Here is a 23491-nt window from a genome sequence, read left to right as displayed (position 1 = left end):
CTACTCTGAAATGAAGAGGTTGACACAGGAGAGGAATTCATGGTGGGCCACATTAAACCATTCAGAAGACTGATAAAAAAACATAACCCATTACCTCTTATCTCCTGAATTCACCATTTTCTTTGATCCCCTGTTTTCTTCGATCAGGCCTATGATTTTCCTCAAGACATGGCTTGCTATTCATAGAAAGGTATTTTGTGACACACAGGACATCCAGTTGTATTACTGTGCAGTAATATTGTATCTTGGCACTAATTGATGTTGATCCTTCTTGTACTTGATATGCTGTTTCCTTTTTTCTGACCAGTGAAGTGAAACAGGAATTCGGTTCTATCCACCTATTGTAAGTATTTCAACTTCCAAATCTACTGTATCTGATTTCCCCTCCTCCTACCTCTAGTGCTTGACTTACTTGACTTAATTCCTTTGGCCCCTATGGGGGCATGGGGCATCGAGGAGAACTCACCATCCGTCTCTGTCTTTGGCCATTTGCCTCAATTCTGCCCAGGTCTTGCCAACTCTTTTTGCTTCCCCTTCCACTGTCCTCTTCCATGTGCCCCTTGGTCTTCCTCTCTTCCTTGTTCCCTGGGGATTCCATTCCAATGCTTTTTTCTCAATGGCCCCATCTGGTTTTCTTAAGGTGTGCCCCAACCAGCCCCACTTTCTCTTTTGTATCTGGTCTTCTATAGGTATCTGATTTGTTATTTGCCAGAGCTCCTCATTACATATTTTTTTCTGGCCACCAGATATTCATGATGCGTCGAAGACATCAATTTATGAAGCTTTGTAACTGGGATGCTATCTTTTTATCCATTTTCCAGCTTTCACTGGCGCACAGAAGGACAGCCTTCACATTTGTATTAAAAATACCGATTTTTGTTTTGTACATGATATTTCTATTTTTCCATATTGGATACAATTGTATGAAGGCAGCATTTGCCTTTTTAATGCGGTTTTTCACGTCATCTCCAGCTCCACCATCTTCCGCCACTATACTACCCAGATACAGGAATGAGTTGACAGTCTCCACCCGCTGCTCACCTATTAACAATGGCACCCCCATGTTCCCTGAATTTACTCTCATTTCCTTTGTTTTGCCTATATTTAACTTGATGATCGTAATAAATTCAGTTTCCTTGAGGGAGATACGGAATCCGAGAGAGTACAGAATTTTTGCTGAATTACATTTGGGATTGTTTCCCATAAGTGTTATGGATGCAACACTTTAGACTAATATTGTCAATAACGTTGATGTTGGAAATCTTGAAGTTTGAAGTTTAGTGTCGGTCTAACATTCACTCTATATACATAAGCATAAAAGAAATGTTGGTTGTTAAATATAACTGTCAAAAATTATTATGGAAAAGATTAGTATAAGAAGTTAAGTCATTCATTTCAATTTGGTGGAGAAACCCTGTGTCAAGAACTTATGTTTCTGCTGTCCAAAACCCACTTCAAATCTCACATTTGTTGCTTATGTTTTCCGTTCACCGACTTGTTCTGCAACTGTGTCTAGTGAATCAGGGAAAAATTGCAAGGTTATCTGCTAAGGTCAGGCATTCATCCACCAAATTAATCATCAAGGATAAAATCTTCTATAGTTGTAAAAAATATTTGTTTCTAAAAAGGAAAGCACACCCTGGTTTCAGGAGATATGTCCTATCTTCAGGTTCATATTCAAATGTGTGTCAACAAATGATGCATAACTAAGGTTAACATATGTCAAAATAGTGGATCCATGGTACATGGCATGCAACCAGGTATCCTCTTCAATCCTAGGTCTGCCAGAAAGCTTCTCGCAGAGGAGGACAATGTTCTGGACTTCGGGACATGCCACACATGGATCTGCATGAAGACAGACACGCTGTCTTTCGAACACAGTGCCGCACAGACATCAGACCTGTATGAAGCACAACCAAAGTTGAAACATGAATGTGTCAAGTTAATGTCTCTATAGCCAAGTCTGACTCCATTTTCAACACTTTTGTCATTCATTCCATTTTTTTGCTTGTGACTCACTTTCGCAAGTACACAGTGGACAAGTATAGGCACCCAACCTAATTCCAAAAGCAACTAACTCAGAAGATAGGGTAAGTGAAGAGCGTAAGATAACAGACCTTGTTTTGTTATCTAAGCCAAGGATTTCGAGAAGTGTTATTCGGTCAACTGAATCATAAGACTTTTTAAAATTTACAAAGGTCACTACGGCTATCTTATTTCAAGGTTTCACATAAGAGAGAGAAAATTTAAGATTCATAACCTACTCGGCACACTAACACAGTTTTCCTGAAAATTCCTAGATATCCAACCAGCTAGGCATGCAACTGTTTATCTGCCCTAGTCTGAAGTGTTTTTGAAATAACCTTGTAGGCTATTAAGAGAAAGAGAGATGGATGTGCCATTTCCAATTTTAAATTGGATTTTGGAGCCTCACAAATGAGGAGAAATCAAAACAATTTGACAGGATATGACTATTTTCCTTATTAATGCAGGAAAATTTACCATTGGGCCACTTAAGTGTGGACTTTGACTGTAATGCTCAAATTCTCTTTGAAAATCTTCCAGAAGTATCAGATGATAATGATCTTGCAGTCTCCCTCAATCTGCAGCAGGTGCTTCTTGTCGAATGCATGTTTTACCCCACAGTTGATTTTAGTAGTGTATGATCTCACAGCAAGGAATTTCATGGAGTTACCTTCATTCTCCTGAGAGTTCCACTTCTGCCAAGCAAGCTGCCTTTGTCTCAAAAACACATCACATTTGAACTTCCACCATGGATGTTTCTTCAGTTTTGTTAGTGAGACTGTTTCATTTGATGTTTTCGCTGTCACTTCTTGCAGCAACCCCCCCCGCCCCGCCCCCTCCAGCTCTTGGGGGAGTCTGGCATCTGCGCGTTGTGCCACATAGTGGTCTACCGTATTTACTCGAATCTAAGCCGCACTCGAATCTAAGCCGCACCTGAAAAATAAGACTCGAAATTCAAGGGGGGAGAAAAGTTTTAGGCCGCACCTCCAAATCAAAACAAAGTTGGTCCATTGCAATATGAGACACAATTTAGGTCGAATGAATGACGATACAGCTACAGTAATTTGGTTCGAGTCTTAAGCTTAGCAGTTAAGCTTCACCAGGTAGCCACTGCTATGCGTCAGGTGCTCTGTCCGTATTTATACGGGTACCCTTCCTTTTTCACGTGCTTCATCAGGTTTGAATCGATTGATTATTTTGCTTTGGTCTGATAAGTGCTGTTTTCTTTGTTATAGGTGTTTACGTCACTCTAAGCAGAAAATGCATTACTGTACTGTGTCATGGATTGTTTGCCGCATTCTGATAGTGCGTGTTTACGGCCTGTCGCCGCTCGCGGCATGGCTTGCTTTTGTGCGCGCTACCGCCACTTACAATTAAAAATAAAGAGAGAGGAATCGTCTCATTAGCGAAACAATGGCAAGACACTGCTATTTGTTGGTACTTACACTGCTGCTTTCTTTGACAATGATCAATAAGAACCAAAAATAGACTGCGTATGATAGAACATGTTCTGAACAAGAGTTAGGCAAAAATGTTTCTCCGTTTGAACATCTTTGCGGCCGCTTCTTTAGTACATCAAATTCTGCACAGAAATTAGAGTCATCTTAGAATTAAAAATCTAGTCAGTTGCCGTGCTTCATTTCTGACTGCAATCACTATGAGGCATAAGTATAATACGAACATAAACATGACACGATATGTATATTCTTCCGCATTTGCTGTTGTCTCACTCTAGTTTCGTAGTTTATTAGGCAAACAGGATTTAAATGAGATAGCAGCAAACACGAAAGAATACATGGCAAAATGTTGATATTTGTATTATTCTCAAGGTGAAGAGAATACTGCATGTGATTCACATTTCATCAGGTTCCTATTAGCAACCATCTCTTCTCACAGGTAGGAAAAAATTCAGAAAGTAGAGTTGGCCATATTGACAAACATCCCTAACAGTCTTGCCAGTTGGATTTTTGTAGTACATTGAAATTCTGCTACATTTGAAGATGAACAATACAGAATTTGTATTTACTTCGTTGGATAATGTATAAAAATGCAGTGGCCGAAACTCAGGGCGAAGAAAAAATCTCGTCTTCCACTTTTTTAAATTTATTTACTGACACGGAGGTTTTGGCCCCAGTATTTATCTTTGTGCCTACAAAGCATGCCTGTGTCGCTACATATATTCGATGGCAGAAGTTAGTTGTGGCGGCACCTACCAACATTTTTCAGAACTTCTGCTTGCTTTGCACTCGATTCTAAGCCACAGACGGCTTTTTGGATTACAAAAACTGGAAAAAAAGTGCGGCTTAGATTCGAGTAAATACGGTACCTTGCTCTCGACCACAGTTTGACAGTGGCCATTCATCCTGGTGGACAGCTGGTTGGTACTCATCCCAATATAAAAAGCTGTACAATGGTTGCAGCAGAGCTGGTATACAATATAGCTGCTTTCACATGTGGCCTGGTCTATGACGGGATAAGATAAGCCTGTGACAGGACTGAAATATGAATTGCTGGGTGGGTGGATTGGAGAGGCCATGGACCTCAGTCTTCTGAGAGGATATGATCCCTGTGCCAAGAGGTTGGGATTATGAGTGGCAGAGAGATGGAATAGGATGTTGTGGAGTTTAGCCGGGTGACAGCACACCATTTTTGACAGTGAGAAGGATCTTGGATAGGATGTCCCTCGTTTCAGTGCATGGTGTTAGGTAATCAAAGCCGTGATGAAGAAAGTGTTTCAGCTGTTCCAGTCCGGGGTGGTATTGGGTGAAGAAGGGAGCACTCTTTAGTATCTGGTCCTTGGGATTGATGGGAGGATTGGGGGTGCCTGGAAAATGACACAGGAAATCTGTCTGTGGACAGGTCCTGGGGATAGTGCCCATCTGTGAGCACATTGGTGAGCTTTCAGCATAAACAGAAAGGGAGTTCTTTTCACTGCAGATATGCAGTCCCCTGGTGGCTAGGCTGTATGGGAGGGATCTTTTGGTGTGAGAGGAATGGCAGCTGTCAAAATCAGCAAGCATCTCAGAACCACCTCTGCTTCCTCTCAAGATAGTACTACTGTCCAATCCCATCTCTGAAACTGAATTCCTTGCTCTGCAGCACCTGCATTCCAGACACCTCCTCCATGAGTTATCCAACCTGCTGACATCCTACTGCTACCTTGGGGTGGCACTATCCAACCCCTATACTACACACAGTGTTCCTCCTAATCAATCCCTCACACAGACACCCACCTAACAACTTGCCACACCCCCAAAACTTCATATGAACACTCCATATCCAGAGCCAACAATCCTGGAATACTGTTGTTAACCTTCCCAATAAAATCTTCAGCCCCATAGAAATTTCAATCTTACCTAAAGGCCTCATCTTTAGCCAAACACTCAAATTTAACCATGTTAGACTTGTCAAAGAACTACTCTCCTTCTCATGATCCCTCCAATGGAAACACTTATTTGCCAGCAGTCCTTCCAACCAAAGCCAACCTAATTCCTACACTTAACCCTGTGTATCCCAGTTCATACCACCACCCAACCATGATATCCCCCCTCCCCCCTCTCCCGTCACCAACCTAACCTCCCCTGGTCACCTCCCAGGAATTCCTTACCTCCAACTTGGTCTCACCATCCTTCTCCAGCTCCTTTCCTAAGAACTCCAACCTTTCAGCAGTGGGAAGGGCAGCCATACACAGTCTCAAAACAGATCCTCCCAGCAGATGTAGGCTCCACCACTGTCTTGATGAGTTGCGGTGACTGCCTGGCAGAAAGCCTCTGCCAATCATCTGACTTTTCCACCTATAAACTCCACCAGAATGATCTCGTACCAGAAGTCCAAAATAACCTACAAACCCTGCTTAAAATTAGGCCTTACTAAAACTTCCCCCCTGAATCCATTCCCTTTCTCGCCCCTATGACACCCAGCACACCCACCTTCAACTTGCTTCCCAAAATTCACAAATTCAGCAATCCTGGATGCCTCCTGTAGTCCATACTGGAGTAATTTCTGCCCTTGGTGGCGAATACCTTCAACCATCTGCAACCATTAGATAGCCTTTTACTCCTATATTTATATGACTACCAGCCAGATGTCCACCAGGTTGAACAGCAACCACCAAACTATGGCAAAGCGCAAAGTCGGCAACTGTGTGCACAACATGCAGCTGAATATGACACGCATGATTTCAATGGCTGCTTCACAATCTGGGCCATCTGGATCCTTCTCTCCACTATCAGATTTTCTAAACTGTGCAGACAGGTGTTATCCTTACAACTCATTCTCTGCTCTCAAAATTTTCCTGGCCTCAACTTACTGAGGATCATTAAAATTAATGAAACTCAAGTTTTTCTAATTACATTTTTGTAATGTTTTTATCTGATATGTTCCACACCCACGAGGATTTCCACTTTTATGGGTCCATGGAATGAATAATTAATCTAATCTAATATAATCTAATGTAACCTACTGTCCCCACATCCTCCACCCAACCGTTTCTGCCCCCTCTGTCCTATCACCTCCTCCCTTTTCACATCCTCTCACCTTCATAGTGGACTGCCCTTTACCAATGCACAACCCCCCCTGCCCACTCCTATCCTTTGCACTCCCCAACCCCCCCCCCCCCCCCCCCCCCCCCCGCCAATCCACACCCCTCCTCCAGAAACTGTCTGGCAGTCTTTTCAGGCTACATTCTAGTCCTCATGTCCCAGCAGACATAGCTCTTTTCTCATCCAGCCACACCCTGCTATCCCTCCCCCTTCCACTCCCCGCTCCAGATTTCTGTTCACATGACATTCGCATTCTGGTCGGAGCTGGTGGTGGTAGTCATGCAGGCATGAGGTGTTCTTGCTTGTGTGAATGAGGGTATGTGTTTTCTTTGTTGAAGAAGGCTTTGACCAAAAGCTATGAAGTGTAACAGTACTTTTGTTGCACCTGTCTGCAATTCAACGGTCATATCCATGGCAAGTAGCAGTCTATCCTTTTCCAAATATTCTTCATATTCCAAACTGGAGTTTCCACTGTTTGTTTGAAAATTTGGAGGTTATTATAAAAACAAAGAAACAACTAAATGCTGAACAACTAAAGAAATTTGATTTTTTGTCTGTCTCATCTGCATAAATATACAATTTTTGCTGCATTGGTTACTGTTTCAGGCTGACTCGCCCATTCTCAAACCACACACCTTTTATTACTCATAACTAGTCATACAGTATTGTGCCAAAAGGCAAAAATAGCTTCTGTACAGAAAATCAATCTGTGGGCGACAAGTACTCTCATTGTAAAGTAGCCTAAATGTGTAGTATTGCACCAGATTGACACAACCAGGTACAACAATAGACACATTGCCTAACTTGTCAATGAGAGTACTTAGCGTCTACAGAAGAAGGTATTCATGACTTTTAGCACCATATTGTATGCATAGTTATAGTTAATAGCAATGTGTGCGATTTGAGAATGGGCATGTCAGCCCACAACCATTAAACTGCAGCAAAAATCCATGCCACTGAGACAGGGGGGAAAAAATCAAATTTCCTCAGTACTGAGCAATTGCAGACCTTCCCTCCCAAGTCAGCATGCCTCGAAATAACTACTAAATGTAACATGATTTTCGTTAAATTACAAGGAAAAACACTTTGATTGATTAAGTTATTAATGATTACTAACAACAAAATCAGTCAAAAACATATACATCGAAAAGGATTAAAAAAAAAAAAAAGGAACACACAGTAAACTGCTAAATGACTCAACAATTTGTGATTACATTGTCATAACTAAAATACAACACTGAAAAACACAAGATATCTGTTATATACTACAAAATGGATGCTTGTTTCACGGAATCAAGTTGGTCACTAAAATAAAATGTGGGATTTCTGAAACTGTAAAAGAGTTGTCGGCTGGCCTCACTCGGTCATTCCACGTCCAAATTACCGAATTTTGGAACAAATTTAATGTTCATCAGAGCAATACTGGTCAAGATGTAATCACTTGTTTGACACCACATGAGACTTGGCAGAGAGCGAGTGTGAATTCCTGTCAACTTTGAGCTGTTATATCTTGAAAGAAATGAAATTTGGCCATCTTGTGTAACTTTGTGTGTTCTCTTCAGAATAATATGTAAAAGAATTTTACAAGCCATATTCATCCAGAAAATTTTAGGCTAAATCACTCAAAAAATTTCTCAGGCGCTAAAGGTAGACAAATGTGAAACTTGGCATGTTGTAACCTACCAACACAAGGTTCTCAAATATACAGTTTCATTTATGCACAACTTTTGAATACAGAATAAGTTAAGTGCAAAATGATCAAAAATACAGTATTTTTGACCTGATTTTGCAAGAAAATTATCTTCTATAACACTTTCCAAACTTGACTCATTAGAAAGACCATGTGGCTTTAACCAAAAAAAAAAAAAAGTGTATTTTATTATCCTATGTGGGCTAACAATACCACATAATTTGAATCAAAGTTGGGCGCAAAACTCATTGCACAAGAAAAATGTAAATTCTGATTCTTATAACTAGTAGAGTAAACACATGTTAAACACGAAACCTGACATGCAATAGGTCAGTAGCAGAAGGATGTGGCATATGAAATTGGCCTACTAGTTTCCAATAATCTACAAATTCATAGAAAAGATGAAGTGTTCTGTGAAAAGGTGAAAGTAAGGTCTGTTCAAAATTTCTTTTACAATACCATTTTCTACTAAATCTTCAAAACAAGTCTCATTGAAAAACAAAAAAGATACATGTTTTAAGCCAGCCCCCCCCCCCTTCCCCCAAACAGTGGATTTAATTTCCAACATGGGCTAACAATACTACATAAACTGAGGCAAAGTAGCTTGAAAGATCATGCTACAAATAAAGTCTAAACTTGGGCTTTTTGTTTTTCATTGATTAAAGGCACAATGAATATGAAACTTTGAACAACAACTTAGAAGCATTAAGGTCTTCCAATATAAAATATCATTCACATACTGCTTTCTAAATTTCTAAAAAATAAATTCAGACCTGATTTTCATAAAAATTACTCAAATACTCACATTCAGTCTACTTTTAAAAAATATGTTTTCAATTATTGATATCAAACTAATCACAGTTGGAAAGAGCAGGTTTTCAAGCATCCAGAAAATCATATTTGATTCTCCAATACGTGCTAATAATAACTGAAAACGATCGATAAATTTTGAGGAAATGTACCATGGCAAAGAGCTACCAGTCAACAACCTGTTGACTGTGTGGTGTCGTCTGTGGTTTTTATTCGTATTGTACCAAGTAATATCTCACTAAATTGCTTTGGTCCATAATGACAATGCCACAACTGGTTCAAAAATAGGAACTGCCAACCCTATCCCATCGGGGTCACACTGTAGATGTGCGATACCATCCACGGTGGTTTCTTTGTCCAGATTCCTGAGCCTGTAACTTGGTTCCTTAACTTTGGTTCCAAAGCCTTGTCATGGTACGTGCCTGCTTAAAATTCCATTTGCTAAGTACCTTATCTCCAGCTGACAAACCAATTTGGATTTTAAACTCCTCAACATAGCAGTTTTTATGTTTTGAAATTTTTGAGCCACTTTCTGGGAGCTGATACTGTCAGCCAGATCATGATATTGAAGAAATATATAGAGTGTGAAAATAAGGTGGTGGGCTGGTACTAAACAAGCATCCTGTCTTTTGGGGCAATTAAATGAATGGCTGGAGTCTCGAGGATTCATAAATTTTATCAATGCATCATTTTTTTTCTGTTTATATGTCAATAACATTGTCAATCAACCATTCACTCTACCAACTCTATTATAAATGCAAAAGTTTGTGTCTGAATATGTTTGTTAGTCCTTCATGAAGAAACGGCTGAGCAGATCTGGAAGAAATTTGAAATGTAATTAGCCTACATGCAAATTAACACACAGGCTACGTAATTTCAAAAGTGTCTAGTACAAGGTATTTATCAATTTTAAGAATATAATGTGAAATGTGGAACAATAATTACTCTAGAAAATGTTACTTACTCTTCACTTTTGTATTGAACTGTATTTGTGAAAATGCTTTTATTGTTTTTGGGACACAATGACAATGTTATTTAAATGCTGCATGACACGAGACATTGTGCTTTTACACGTAGAATGTGGTAGGCTTTCAGTGAGGCTGCATTTGATTACGATTTACGAGTGTTTCCACAGGTAACAGGCCCGTATGGGAGGGTGGATGACATCGTTGCACTTGTTGTTGTTGTTGTCTTCAGTCCTGAGACTAGTTTGATGCAGCTCTCCATGCTACTCTATTCTGTGCAAGCCTCTTCATGTCCCAGTACCTACTGCAGCCTACATCCTTCTGAATCTGCTTAGTATATTCATCTCTTGGTCTCCCTCTATGATTTTTACCCTCCACGGTGCCCTCCAGTACTAAATTGGTGCTCCCTTGATGCCTCGGAACATGTCCTACCAACCGATCCCTTCTTCTAGTCAAGTTGTGCCACAAACTCCTCTTCTCCCCAATTCTATTCAATACCTCCTCATTAGTTATGTGATCTACCCATCTAATCTTCAGCATTCTTCTGTAGCACCACATTTCAAAAGCTTCTATTCTCTTCTTGTCCAAACTATTTATCGTCCATGTTTCACTTCCATACATGGCTACACTCCATACAAATACTTACAAAAAATGACTTCCTGACACTTAAATCAATATTCGACGTTAACAAATTTATCTTCTTCAGAAACGCTTTCCTTGCCATTGCCAGTCTACATTTTATATCCTCTCTACTTCGACCATCATCAGTTATTTTGCTCCCCAAATAGCAAAACTCCTTTACTACTTTAAGTGTCTCATTTCCTAATCTAATTCCCTCAGCATCACGTGACTTAATTTGACTACATTCCATTATCCTCGTTTTGTTTTTGTTGATGTTCATCTTATACTCTCCTTTCAAGACTCTGTCCATTCCGTTCAACTGCTCTTCCAAGTCCTTTGCTGTCTCTGACAGAATTACAATGTCATCGGCGAACCTCAAAGTTTTTATTTCTTCTCCATGCATTTTAATACCTACTCTGAACTTTTCTTTCGTTTCGTTTACTGCTTGCTCAATATACAGATTGAATAACATTGGGGAGAGTCTACAACCCTATTTAACTCCCTTCCCAACCACTGCTTCCCTTTCATGTCCCTCAACTCTATAACTGCCGTCTACTTTCTGTACAAATTGTAAATAGCCTTTCGCTCCCTGTATTTTACCCCTGCCACCTTCAGAATTTGAAAGAGAGTATTCCAGTCAACATTGTCAAAAGCTTTCTCTAAGTCTACAAATGCTAGAAGCGTAGGTTTGCCTTTCCTTAATCTTTCTTCTAAGATAAGTCGTAGGGTCAGTATTGTCTCACGTGTTCCAACATTTCTACGGAATCCAAACTGATCTTCCCTGAGGTTGGCTTCTACCAGTTTTTCCATTCATCTCTTACAAACATTAAAAAATTGCGCTCCACCAAACTCTAACTGAGCTTGAGATCCGTCAGTTTCTCTCAGCATATTTGTTGATCAAACAGCCCATGGATGTACTGCCAGTCACTTGGACACTACGTACTGGCAGTACACCTGTGGAGTCTTCGATCTAGAAACTGCTTATTTTCTTTCTTTGTCGAGTTGTATGTTCACTACTCCTTCATGTTGAAGTGGCTGGATGGATTTGAATTAACTTTGGAATGGAGATGCCTATGCCCTGAGTTAGCACATCGGCTACCTTTTCTTCAAAAATTAAATAAAATGCTTTTCAAGTTGGGTGGTTAATGTGACTGCTGTTACTATGGGATGGGTAACACAAAAGAGTCAGCCATGAACGTTAACTGTCAAATAAATGTACTAAATTCAGTGTTCAAATTAGTTGTTTCTTTAACTAAAAGAGTGATTTGTGAGCGATATATATATTCTGTCGTCATCTCCCATCATTTGAAATTTGGTGGCTTTCTTTCCGATTTCATGTGGTTTGTTGGGTCGTAAGTGGTTAGTACCTCAGTACCTCCCAGACATAACTTTTGTAACATGGTACACAGATGAATAATGAGTTTTGGAATTAAAATTTCTTTATAAATAACATTTTAGCCACAGATAACACCAAGGGATGCAGATAGTCATACATAAGGGCAATGTAACAGCCACGTAACAATTCTGTCAATTGCAGACTTAGCATGACCACACTACCATTTCCTTGGTACGCAGCACGTGACATACTGTAATGGTGTAAACTGTACACAACTACACTTTGGACTGAATCAATTTCATGCGATATGACTTGTCAATATATAAACACGAGAATATGGGCAACAGAACATGGACATCAAGATGTTGAAATGTAGCCCTATGCCATGGTACATTCTCTCAAAATTTGTCTGTCATTTTCAGGTACTGTTAACATACACTGGAAAACTGAACTTAATTATCTGGATGCTTGAAAACACGCTCTTTCCAACTGATTAATTTGAAATCAATTATGGAAAACAAATTTTCTAAAAGTAGACTGAAGGAGATCTATTTCTGTAATTTTTACGGAAATCAAGTTTAAACTGATTTTGTACAGATTCAGAAACTAGTAGGCGAATGCTTTTTGTATTGGAAAAGCTTCTGTTGCTAAGTAGTTGTGTTCATGTCCATCACAACTTTAATCAATGCAATATAAAAAGCTGAAGTTTACAACTTTATTTGTAGCATGTATAGTGTTTAGGGAAAGAGATAATGTGAATTGTTCAAGAAGTAGCTACATACAAGAATGAAAACTTTCAACTTCTGCTTATTATAATTAAATTAACACCATACTGGGAGAGTGCAATTACAAATGTCTTTATTGCACCAGCTCAAAAGCCCAACAGACACTAAGATCAATGGGGGCAAAAAATGAGGTACATAATATAATTGATAGTTTACCCTTAAACTTTCTGTTAGCTTACTGAGACAATCATACCTTCCTCTGATATCTTTCCTCCCTTGGATATCTTTGTCACACACGGACGTCACAAATATTTATTTATACACGTAGTCCATTTGAAGAACTTACACTGATGATTTTTCTAGCAACTCTGCCTCAATTTATGTACCACTGTTAGCTGATGTTGGAAGTTAAACACACTGTTTGGTGGGGAGTGGAGTAAAACACATTTTTTTGGAATGAGACTTATTTTGAAGCTTTAATAGAAAACAGTATCGAGTATACCTTACTTTCACCTTTTCACGAAAATCATAATATTTTTGACAAATCTGTAGATTACTGGAAAATAGTAGGCGAATGAAATTTTCTATTTCACATGTTTGTGGTTCCAGGCTATTGTGTGTCAAGCTACATGTTTGGCATGCATTTACTTTACGAGGTATAAGAATCTGAAATTTACATTTTTTGTGCCGCAATTTTCATGCCCAACTTCGATTTAAATTATGTAGCATTGTTACCCCATACTTAATAACCAAGTACTCTTTTTTTGTGTTTAAAAGCATGTTATTTTTAATGGGCCCAGTTTGGAAAGTTTTACATAAAAGTTTTCTGGAAACTCAGGTCGAAAATAGCACATTTCTGACCTTTTAACAAAATCTTCAACTTTAAACCTAATTTATTCAGTATTGGGGTGCATACGTGAAACTTTATATTTGAGAACCTTGTGTTGTTAGGTTACTATGGTTAAAGTCTCTCATGTTTGTCATACCTTTGGCCCCCCAGATATAAGAAGCCAAACTTTGAAATTTTTTCAGGTGCAGATTTATCTGGGAAGTTTTGCCTGAAATTTTCTGGCTAGATATGGCTTGTAAAATTGTTTTTGTGTTATTCTTAAGAGAATGCATAAAGTTGCACAACATTGCCAAATTTAATTTCTTTCAAAAACCATTGCCTGAGGTATAACAGCTCAAAGTTGCCAAAATTCACACTCACTCTGTGCAAAGTCATGCCTAGAGTCAAACAAGTGACTGCATCTCAGCCAATATTGCTCCCATGAACATTAAACTTTACCCATGTTCATCAGGGACACATGAGATTGTACACACAAAGTTTAAATGAAATCCACGACGGTTGAGCAGGGAGGTGTAGGTGTCCCCAGACCATTCCACTGATGTTGATCACCATTCTTAATGTTGGATGATAAGGCTTAAGCATCCATCAGGACAACTGGCAATGCTTGAGGAACCCATCAGCACAGTAATATATAAAAATTGATGCTACACAAGAAGCAGACTGGGTTTTGTGGACTCTATTGAAACATTACAGAGCTCGTGATACACACAGTCATCGTTGCTCTACTGGAAATTGCAACTGAACAAAGGGCAGACTGAGCATTACTACAGACCACAGATGCTAAAAGTAATATTCAGATTAATAGATGAAATACTGTACAAAATTAATTATGACCCAACTGGGCGGAATGGTTGCTCATCATGACTGCTCACTTATGGCCAGGTACACTGAAGAAGTTTCTTGCAAAGGCCTTTGATAAAAACAGAAGAAAGTATCATAGGCCAGATCTCCACCGATCTGTTGGACAATATATACACCAGCGTCCCAACAATGGAAGTATATGCCTCAGCTACTTTCAAGTAACACGATACCAAATACACCTGTTTTTACTTCACTTTACACATCAGAATTGCCTTTTTGGGCAGGTCTGCAATGTCAACAAATGGATAATATTGCAAACTAACTGCTACACCCACTATCTACCACCACGGTGATACAAGACTACCAAAGCTCCAAAAATTGCCAAATTTCTTGTGCATGACATAATTTTGAAGCATGGAGCACCCTGTGTAATGCTACGCTGATCATAGAAGTGTGTTTCGATCAAGACTGATGTAAGAAGTAATTTCGTGACAACACTGTCCTCAGGATGACAACTGCTTGCCATCCTCTAAAACATGGCCTCAAGAAACATTTTTAATACGACTTTGGCAAATATACTAATGTCTAACAGAGGACCTGATAGATGATACTGCCTGTCACAACAATCAGATAATGTACAGTAAAGGACGACATTAAAGGTTTCATCTTATTTTTCATGATCCACAAATGAGAGGTAGAAACATCAATGGGTACCTTGTTAACATTTCAGGTTGATGATTACAGCAAACAGCTCTTTACCACACCTCAAGAAGCAAGACAGCTGGGATGCATATAGTGCCATGTGTGGCACTATTTCGACTTAACCACTTCCTGTACTTTACTGCTGGTAAGTATTGCTTGTCTCTCTGGTTTGGGAGTGTGTATCTGGCCACACACTTTGTACACTGAGAGGAGCCACGAGGACAGAGGCAGTTGCTTGGTTGCCAGGCCATAAGTTTACAGCAGGCTTGTTGATATATGGCTGCCCGAGTGGACGGAATTATTGTGGACATGGGGAGATGAGCAGTCTTGAGGCACTGCAACTTGTGATTTATGTATTTGCTGAGAGTGTGTCTCTGTTCCATGTACATCAGGCACACAGAGTTGTAGTGCAGCCACAATATTTGCACACTGTATTTACCTGATTATAAGATGATGTGATTTTCACATCTGTCAACACCTGCTTTCTTTGGGATTGGAATTATTATATTGTTCTTGAAGTCTGAGGGTATTTCGCCTGTCTCATTCATCTTGCTCACCAGATGGTAGAGTTTTGTCAGGACTGGCCTTGGGAGAGCCAGTCCTGACATCGTGCAGTCCGCCTCCAGTGGTGTCGCGACAGGCGTGAATGGAGGGACGAATGGAGACGTGTCGTCTTCAGCTATGAGAGTCGCTTCTGCCTTGGTGCCAATGATGGTCGTATGCGTGTTTGGTGCCGTGCAGGTGAGGACCACAATCAGGACTGCATACGACCGAGGCACACAGGGCCAACACCCGGCATCATGGTGTGGGGAGCGATCTCCTACACTGGCCGTACACCACTGGTGATCGTCGAGGGGACACTGAATAGTGCACGGTACATCCAAACCGTCATCGAACCCATCGTTCTACCATTCCTAGACCGGCAAGGGAACTTGCTGTTCCAACAGGACAATGCACGTCCGCATGTATCCCGTGCCACCCAACGTGCTCTAGAAGGTGTAAGTCAACTACCCTGGCCAGCAAGATCTCCGGATCTGTCCCCCATTGAGCATGTTTGGGACTGGATGAAGCGTCGTCTCACGCGGTCTGCACGTCCAGCACGAACGCTGGTCCAACTGAGGCGCCAGGTGGAAATGGCATGGCAAGCCGTTCCACAGGACTACATCCAGCATCTCTACGATCGTCTCCATGGGAGAATAGCAGCCTGCATTGCTGCGAAAGGTGGATATACACTGTACTAGTGCCGACATTGTGCATGCTCTGTTGCCTGTGTCTATGTGCCTGTGGTTCTGTCAGTGTGATCATGTGATGTATCTGACCCCAGGAATGTGTCAATAAAGTTTCCCCTTCCTGGGACAATGAATTCACGGTGTTCTTATTTCAATTTCCAGGAGTGTACATTCATGTGAAGCACGTAAGATTACTGTTCTTACACCTCATTCAAATGTGGAAATGTGCATATGAGCTTAGCAAGCAATAGTGTTGGTGAGTTTTGAGATTAAGTAAAAATTTGACATTGAGATGATTCATTCACAGATGATAAGTCAGTCTTGCAAAATGATTCTACATTTAATTAAATTGCTGATCAGATAGCTCAGTTAAAAGCAGAATGATATAATATTCAGTGAAGTTAGATTATAGTGGAGAAAGCTAACAGTAAAAATAAATATGTGCTGTAAGGGGAGTCAAATGAAATGCAAACAGATAGAAAAAAGCAGGTAAACTGTTCATTATTTAAAAAGTAATCACAATAACTGTTAATACATTTATTCCACTGTGAGACCAGATGGTCAATATATTTACGGAAAAATGTTCACCATTGCCTATGGATCATGATTTTACCCAGGTGTCCACTCTTAGTTCAAAGCAAATCGACGCCCAAGAATGTCTTTCTTTAAACCCTGAAAAATACAGAAATTGTATGGGGAAAGATAGAGACTGTATGGAGAATACGTAAGGGCTTGCAGCGAAACTTCTGTAGTGCAGTCAAAATAATGTTGGCAACATGTCAGACCACTTGCATTTTCCGAATCTGAAGACATAACTGAAACAAAATCTGCAGACTCGGATGTGGATTGTGAAGGTAGTGATGAGGAAAATAATGGAGGGCAGGAAAGTGATGAAAATTATTATTCTGTTGAGTATAAAAGACGTTGTAAAAATAGTATTATTAATAGGGTGTAGAATAATAACCGCTACATCACTATAGGAGGCTATTTTATTTAACAGACAATCAGTTTCAGTCATGTGCCTATCTTGAGGTGGTTTATATTCATGTACATGTTTCCCTCCTCAGTGTTGGAGATCACTGCTTACATCAAAAACAAATATGATGGTGACTACATAGACATGAACGATACATTTGATAGTGGCTAAGCAACATGTGTTGTAAAATATTACAGTACTTACTTACAGCTTGTGTCTCCGTATCATTTTCCCATTACATTTATCACACTTTTTTACAAAAATATTTTGTTTCTTCCACCTTAACTGTATGTTAGACATCACGCTAATTATTGGTTCTTCCATATTATTCCTTTGATAAAGTGTGGCACTTTAGATGTTAGTAATATTATTCTTAATAATAGTAATAACATACTTATTTTTTATTTGAGGTACTAATGGAACAATACTGGCCCCTAATATGCTGACCCAACTGCCTGGAGTAATTACAAATGCTAAGAATATAACTGTATTTGACAGTGGGAGCCTTTTCTTGAGTGATGATATGCTAATTGTGGCAAATAACAACAGGCACACAGCTTATTTCAATGGCTGGAGACGCCAGTCATGTGTGAGGTGTACTTGCTTCTTTTTAATGTGTTTCCCTTTCTGAAGAAGACTCTGCCAAAAAGTTCAGTGTGTAACAGTAGTTTCTTTGTGCTTGACTGCAACTAAATGTGTCATCTTTGTAATGAAAGTCTTTTTTGACTTCTTATTCTTTGCTGGTGTATTTCATGGAGGATGGCAGAATTTTCATGACTTCTGGACTGATGATGAGCTTGGTGTCAATGTTTTCAGAATGACTATGTCCGAAAAACATTTCTGATTCCTAAGAAACACATTTACTATGACGATGCACCTTGTGACAAGAATAGTGAAAATTGATATGTAGGCTACCATAAAGATATGTCTGCCATATTTGTTGGTAATGCAAGTGTGGATTTTGTTAGTTCATACCATTCAAACAGCTAAATATGGAATAAAAATGTTCTGACTGGAGTCTATGTACTTGATTCTGTGCAACCTACACTGTCACTAGGTCAACAAAGAAATGGCATAAGGTGAGTTTTTTCTGCATATGCTAAATGTTGCAGGCACCAATTCATGAGTAATTTTATTTACTAACAAGAATATATACGCTGCCTCAAAGCTTTGGTTCTGAGTCTGCCAGAAGATCAGCTCAAAAGAAGAACAACAATTACAAAACTAGCACATGACATGAAGTCAATGCTGGTAAAATGCAAACCCAAAGGGCCATGGCATAAAAACAATAAATTTTCTTTGGAACCAAAGAACACAAAAGAAAAATATGCCCAGTCATGTTGCAAGGGCACAATAAAGACTTGCACCAGCAAGTATGCATGTGAGAAATGTGGAACTGGTACACACCCTTGTTTGCAAAAGAATGAAAAAGCAGTTTGTGAAAAATGTCCATCCATAGACAACAATCAGACAGACACCAAGATGCACTCTGATTAGTTCAATAATTTACTTGAATTTGTAATTAACATTTTAATGCTTTAGTATATTAAATAAGCTAAATATTAGTAAGCTAAATATTGAGATAATTTTAAAATCTAATAGGTTTTATATTGAACTCTGTATAAGCCAATCTATACAAACAAAGAGACCAGTAATCTTAAAAACCACTCAAACACAAAAATCACTTCATGTATCCAGGAGATTCATCCCTACAACCGGCCGTCATAAAAGGTAAAGCTCCTAATGCAAGGTTAGCAATTAATTTTCTTATAATTTTGGTGCAAACTACATATTGTGTGCAGTAGTAAGTTTCAGGATCAGGTGCAACGAGTTCTCAATAATGTTAGTAATTAAAACCAAAGTAGTCACAACAGTTTTTCCAATGAACGGGGCTGTACAGTAATTTCTCTGAGATAATTGTGACAAGTGCAATACAAAACTTGATGGCACTGTACTTCAGACACAAGTAATTTGCCTGACACGAAATGCCGGAAATAAGAGAATAAATCCTAGTTACCCACATTTACCCTGCATGGCACAAATATGATGATAAAGCTCATCCTGAAACAAACCTAAGTTTCGTGCTACTTTATTTTTCAGTTGTGCAACAATTTCACATATTAATTTTTTATTTGTGGTAAATATAATATCACAAAATGTAATCCGATGAATGTATTAAATATAATCACATTCTACAATTATGATTTCTGGATTATTCATTCTGTCAGACTAATGTGAGAGTCAACTTGGTTAAAGAACGTGCTGCAAGACTGAAGATACCATAGATCAAATGCAAACAGATGCAGTACCACTCTAATATAAAGAGAAAGCCTTAAATCATGTCATAAAGTATCATTTGTGACTGGTTAGGTATTACGTTTTATGCTTTCTAATAATATTACGTTTTACGCTTTCTAATAAAGGATTGGGATCTTTCATTCATATTTTTTCTCCCCTGATAAATTATAATGCAAAACTGCTTGAAACACTGACTTATGTGCATGTAAATGACATTTTCTATATTTGTTCAGCCAGTAAGGAATGACTGCTGCTGCCTATGACGATCAAATGGAGAACTCAAACAATTCAAAGCACTAATCACAGTATGAGATGGAAACATACAACTCAAACATTGCAAATATCTCCAACTGATTCCAAATTTTATTGAAAAAAAAATCCAATTTCTTTACACTTGTGCAGCAATTTAATGGAGAAACAAATCAGTATATATGACCTGCAGATGAAGTCAGGGAAACATATTCTTGTATCCAGTCAACTAAATATTATCTATTGTAATAAAAATAACTGCTTCTCACCAGATGGTTCAGACAATCGGTGATGGCTTTCAGGAAGTGATTTGTCAGTGGCTGCTGTTATACAGGCCATGTCCAGTTGCAGTGTATCAAGGACGCTGCTTGCAGTTGCCAATGGTTGTCTACCTGATCGACAACTGTTAATAACACTCATGTTGCCCCCATTGCGCCTGGAAAAGCTAGCAGCACCACTGCTGCTGCCACCTGAGACACAAATAAAAAACATCACTAAAGATAGGAACATGACTTTCCATTTCACATGAATCAGTTTAACAGCATTTCACACAAATCAGTTTAACAGCTGTTAAAATCAACTACACAAAAAAATGTTTTTTTTACATATGATGATGACTACTACACTTCTCATTCTTGCAAAAATATACTGTCATATAAAAGTGCATTATATATGAAAGATATCTAAAATGTGGTTATTAATGCAATTAGAGGAGGAGGAGGAGGAGGAGGAGGAGGAGGAGGAGGAGGAGGAGGAGAAATCTGCCCCAACTTTTTGCCTTTACAAATGTCTGCTTGTGTCTGTGTATGTGCGGATGGATATGTGTGTGTGCGCGCGTGTATACCTGTCCTTTTTCACCCTAAGGTACGTCTTTCCGCTCCCGGGATTGGAATGACTCCTTACCCTCTCCCTTAAAACCCACATCCTTTCGTCTTTCCCTCTCCTACCCTCTTTCCTGAAGAAGCAACCGTTGGTTGCGAAAGCTTGAATTTTGTGTGTTTGTTTGTGTGCCTATCAACATGCCAGTGCTTTTGTTTGGTAAGTCACATCACCTTTGTTTTTAGATGTATTGTACTTTCTGATACACTAGTAATAACAGTTTCATACAATAACGTTTTTACAAAAGATTTCTCAGCAGCCTGACTGCCTTTGAATGCCACATGCACAAGAGCTCTCCAGAGGCCATTTCCCTGGTGCCAGTAGCGGCTATTGCAACAATGCTGTGCTCTCTCACCCCGTGTCTTATGTGTCCGCCACCGCTCATCACTTTGGAGAGTATAGCTCGATAGCAATGGAGGCAGATGACCCGTTTTTACGTGCTGATTATTGTATTACATTAATATGCCAAGACACGAGTATGGCTAAAAAATCTAATTAGGTATCTCAATATGCTGTTTAATACTGTTATTAATGCTTTATGGATCATTTCTTTTCCTTTGGAAGTGATATCTTGTGCAGTGTTTTCATTAGGAATTTGTATGTTCTCATCAAGCCACTGCGTTGAAATCAGTTTTACTGTTGTTGTTTGCTTTCTTACAGTAAATATATGCACTGAATTGCATGAATACGTTGCAGTGCATGCTCTATAGCAATGCTGGCAAACTGCATATTCTGAGGTCCATGTATGGATTCATGGAGAACGTAACACTGATCAGAAACAATATTTACGATATTGAATTTGATTTTAACCAAGAAAATTGATCATTTTTGAAGCTACCCAAAGTGGAAGGAAGTAGATAACACCAGTGTCAGCAAATGTCCACAGGGGTCCCTAATTGCTATTACACAGATTTACCACAAAGGAACTATATTCACTTCATAACTATTCTTCTGACATATGGGTGGTAAGTGATAAACAAAACCAAACTTGTCTCATCAGTAGTCAAGCCGATGTTCTTCAGACACATCTATACAGTGAAGAAGCTTGGTGTTCACAAGGCAGACATCTATGACCATTAATACAGTTTACTGAGTTGAGTTTGTGATAAGACTTAATGCACAAAGATTTTCTTCCAATTCTGTTAAAGAATCTCTTCAACAATTTTCAGCAACATTAAATAAAACGGAGAATAAGAACCTAAAGTGCACTGCTCTGCACTGCAATAGTAATGAGAACTCACGCTGCCCTTGCATCAGAAGCATCTGTGAAACTAATGAGCTAACGAGACACTGATGGCACCTGGTCTCTCTGATTTCCATAATGCAATGTTGAAGATACGAATGGTTGTTACTTAAGTGAAGTACGGCATTTCCAAATTCCAAAAATTAAATTTTCTTTCTCGCTGTCTCACCTCACATGAGGATTTTGTAGCATAAGTCAGCGAAATGGAAAAGGAAAGCCAAGTGACTTCAGCTGAACACTTCACGACCACATGCACAAATTAATGCACTGTAACAGGGTTGCCAAATACGAGTATTGCAAGCATGCTGACAAGTCTTTGCTGTGCAAAGGGGTGACAATGTAGTGATATGCTTGTCATGTTCGTCACATACAGGCTCTCACAGGGGAGATGTGAGTGCATTTGCTTTTTATGCAGCATTATCATCTAATACCTATTAATGATGCCTTTCAGGCTATCTATATTTGAGGCATTCAATTAGTTTTAACATAGAATTACTCATTTTTTATGCTTTCCAGAATGGAAGGGGGCTGTTGACACCAGTGTTAGATATTTTCAGCACAGCAAAGCTAGTGATATTTGTTTCCAATATAACTTCCAATCATGATTACAATTTCTCCAAAATACAAATGAATAAAACACTTACTTTGATAGTTTGCAATGAAAACTTATTTCAGTGAAATACAAAGAAACAGCAAATCAATCTTCCATTGGAAGATATCCAACATTTTATACCCTAAAACTGAATGTGCTGGTTTGCGCTACATACAGACAGAATTTCTTGACTACCATGAGAATGCAGAAGTACACTGGTGGGGATGTAAGCAAGAAGGAATACAGTTAACTAATTATTCGATGTCACAGAGTAATCAATTCATTTGAGTATTCAGAACAGAAGAAACTGAAAATTATGTTCATTAACACAAAAATTACACTGTATATGAGGGCAATGTGCAATTCTATGCTTTCAAGCCTTTTTCACCTTCAAATATATACATATTGCATTACAAACTAGCCTGTTCATTGTTTTAATAATGTTTCCTTCTTGTTTGGTCACTAAACGATGAAAAGAATCCATGTCACTTATGGGTCCTTCAAATCTTCCCCGTGTCTCTTTTTATGTGTTGTTGCTTGGCACTCTATGCCTGCTCCCATGAGGTATTGGATCGAGCTTGCCAGATGCTTACAAACTATATTCAAAATCTAATGTCACAAGTGAGACATGCACTTTATTATCTAGAATTTTCATGTAACAAGGGACATTCAATAAGTAATGCAACATTTTTCCCCCTTGAAAGCAGGTTGGTTTTATTTCAGGATTCCAATACATCATATTATCCCCCACTCTTTTGGCTACAAAACCTTATTTTTCAACATAATCTCCATTCAATACGACGGCCTTATGCCATCTAAATGGGAGGGCTTATATAGCTGCATCTTTGATGTAGTAGCCAATGTCATGCCGCATCAATAATTACATAAAAAGTTGTCACAATCAGCCTTGTAACATGCAAGCAATCCTCCACAGATGGTATTTCGTTGTTCTTTGTGGT

The 23491-nt window shown here is 39.0% G+C and overlaps 1 protein-coding gene across 1 annotated transcript in view; it reads right to left on the bottom strand.

Annotated features, from left to right (window-relative positions):
* The window catches only part of LOC124613751 (E3 ubiquitin-protein ligase TRIM37-like), a 297453-nt gene that overhangs the window by 53432 nt on the left and 220530 nt on the right, over nt 1–23491 (bottom strand). The window contains exon 13 of the mRNA XM_047142470.1: nt 20088–20288. Within this exon, the coding sequence (XP_046998426.1) occupies nt 20088–20288 (201 nt within the window). The remainder of the gene's footprint in view (nt 1–20087; nt 20289–23491) is intronic.

Source organism: Schistocerca americana, chromosome 1 (genome assembly GCF_021461395.2).
Source record: "Schistocerca americana isolate TAMUIC-IGC-003095 chromosome 1, iqSchAmer2.1, whole genome shotgun sequence".
NCBI classification, from domain to species: Eukaryota; Metazoa; Arthropoda; class Insecta; order Orthoptera; family Acrididae; genus Schistocerca; species Schistocerca americana.
This window is presented reverse-complemented; position numbering and strand designations above follow the sequence as displayed.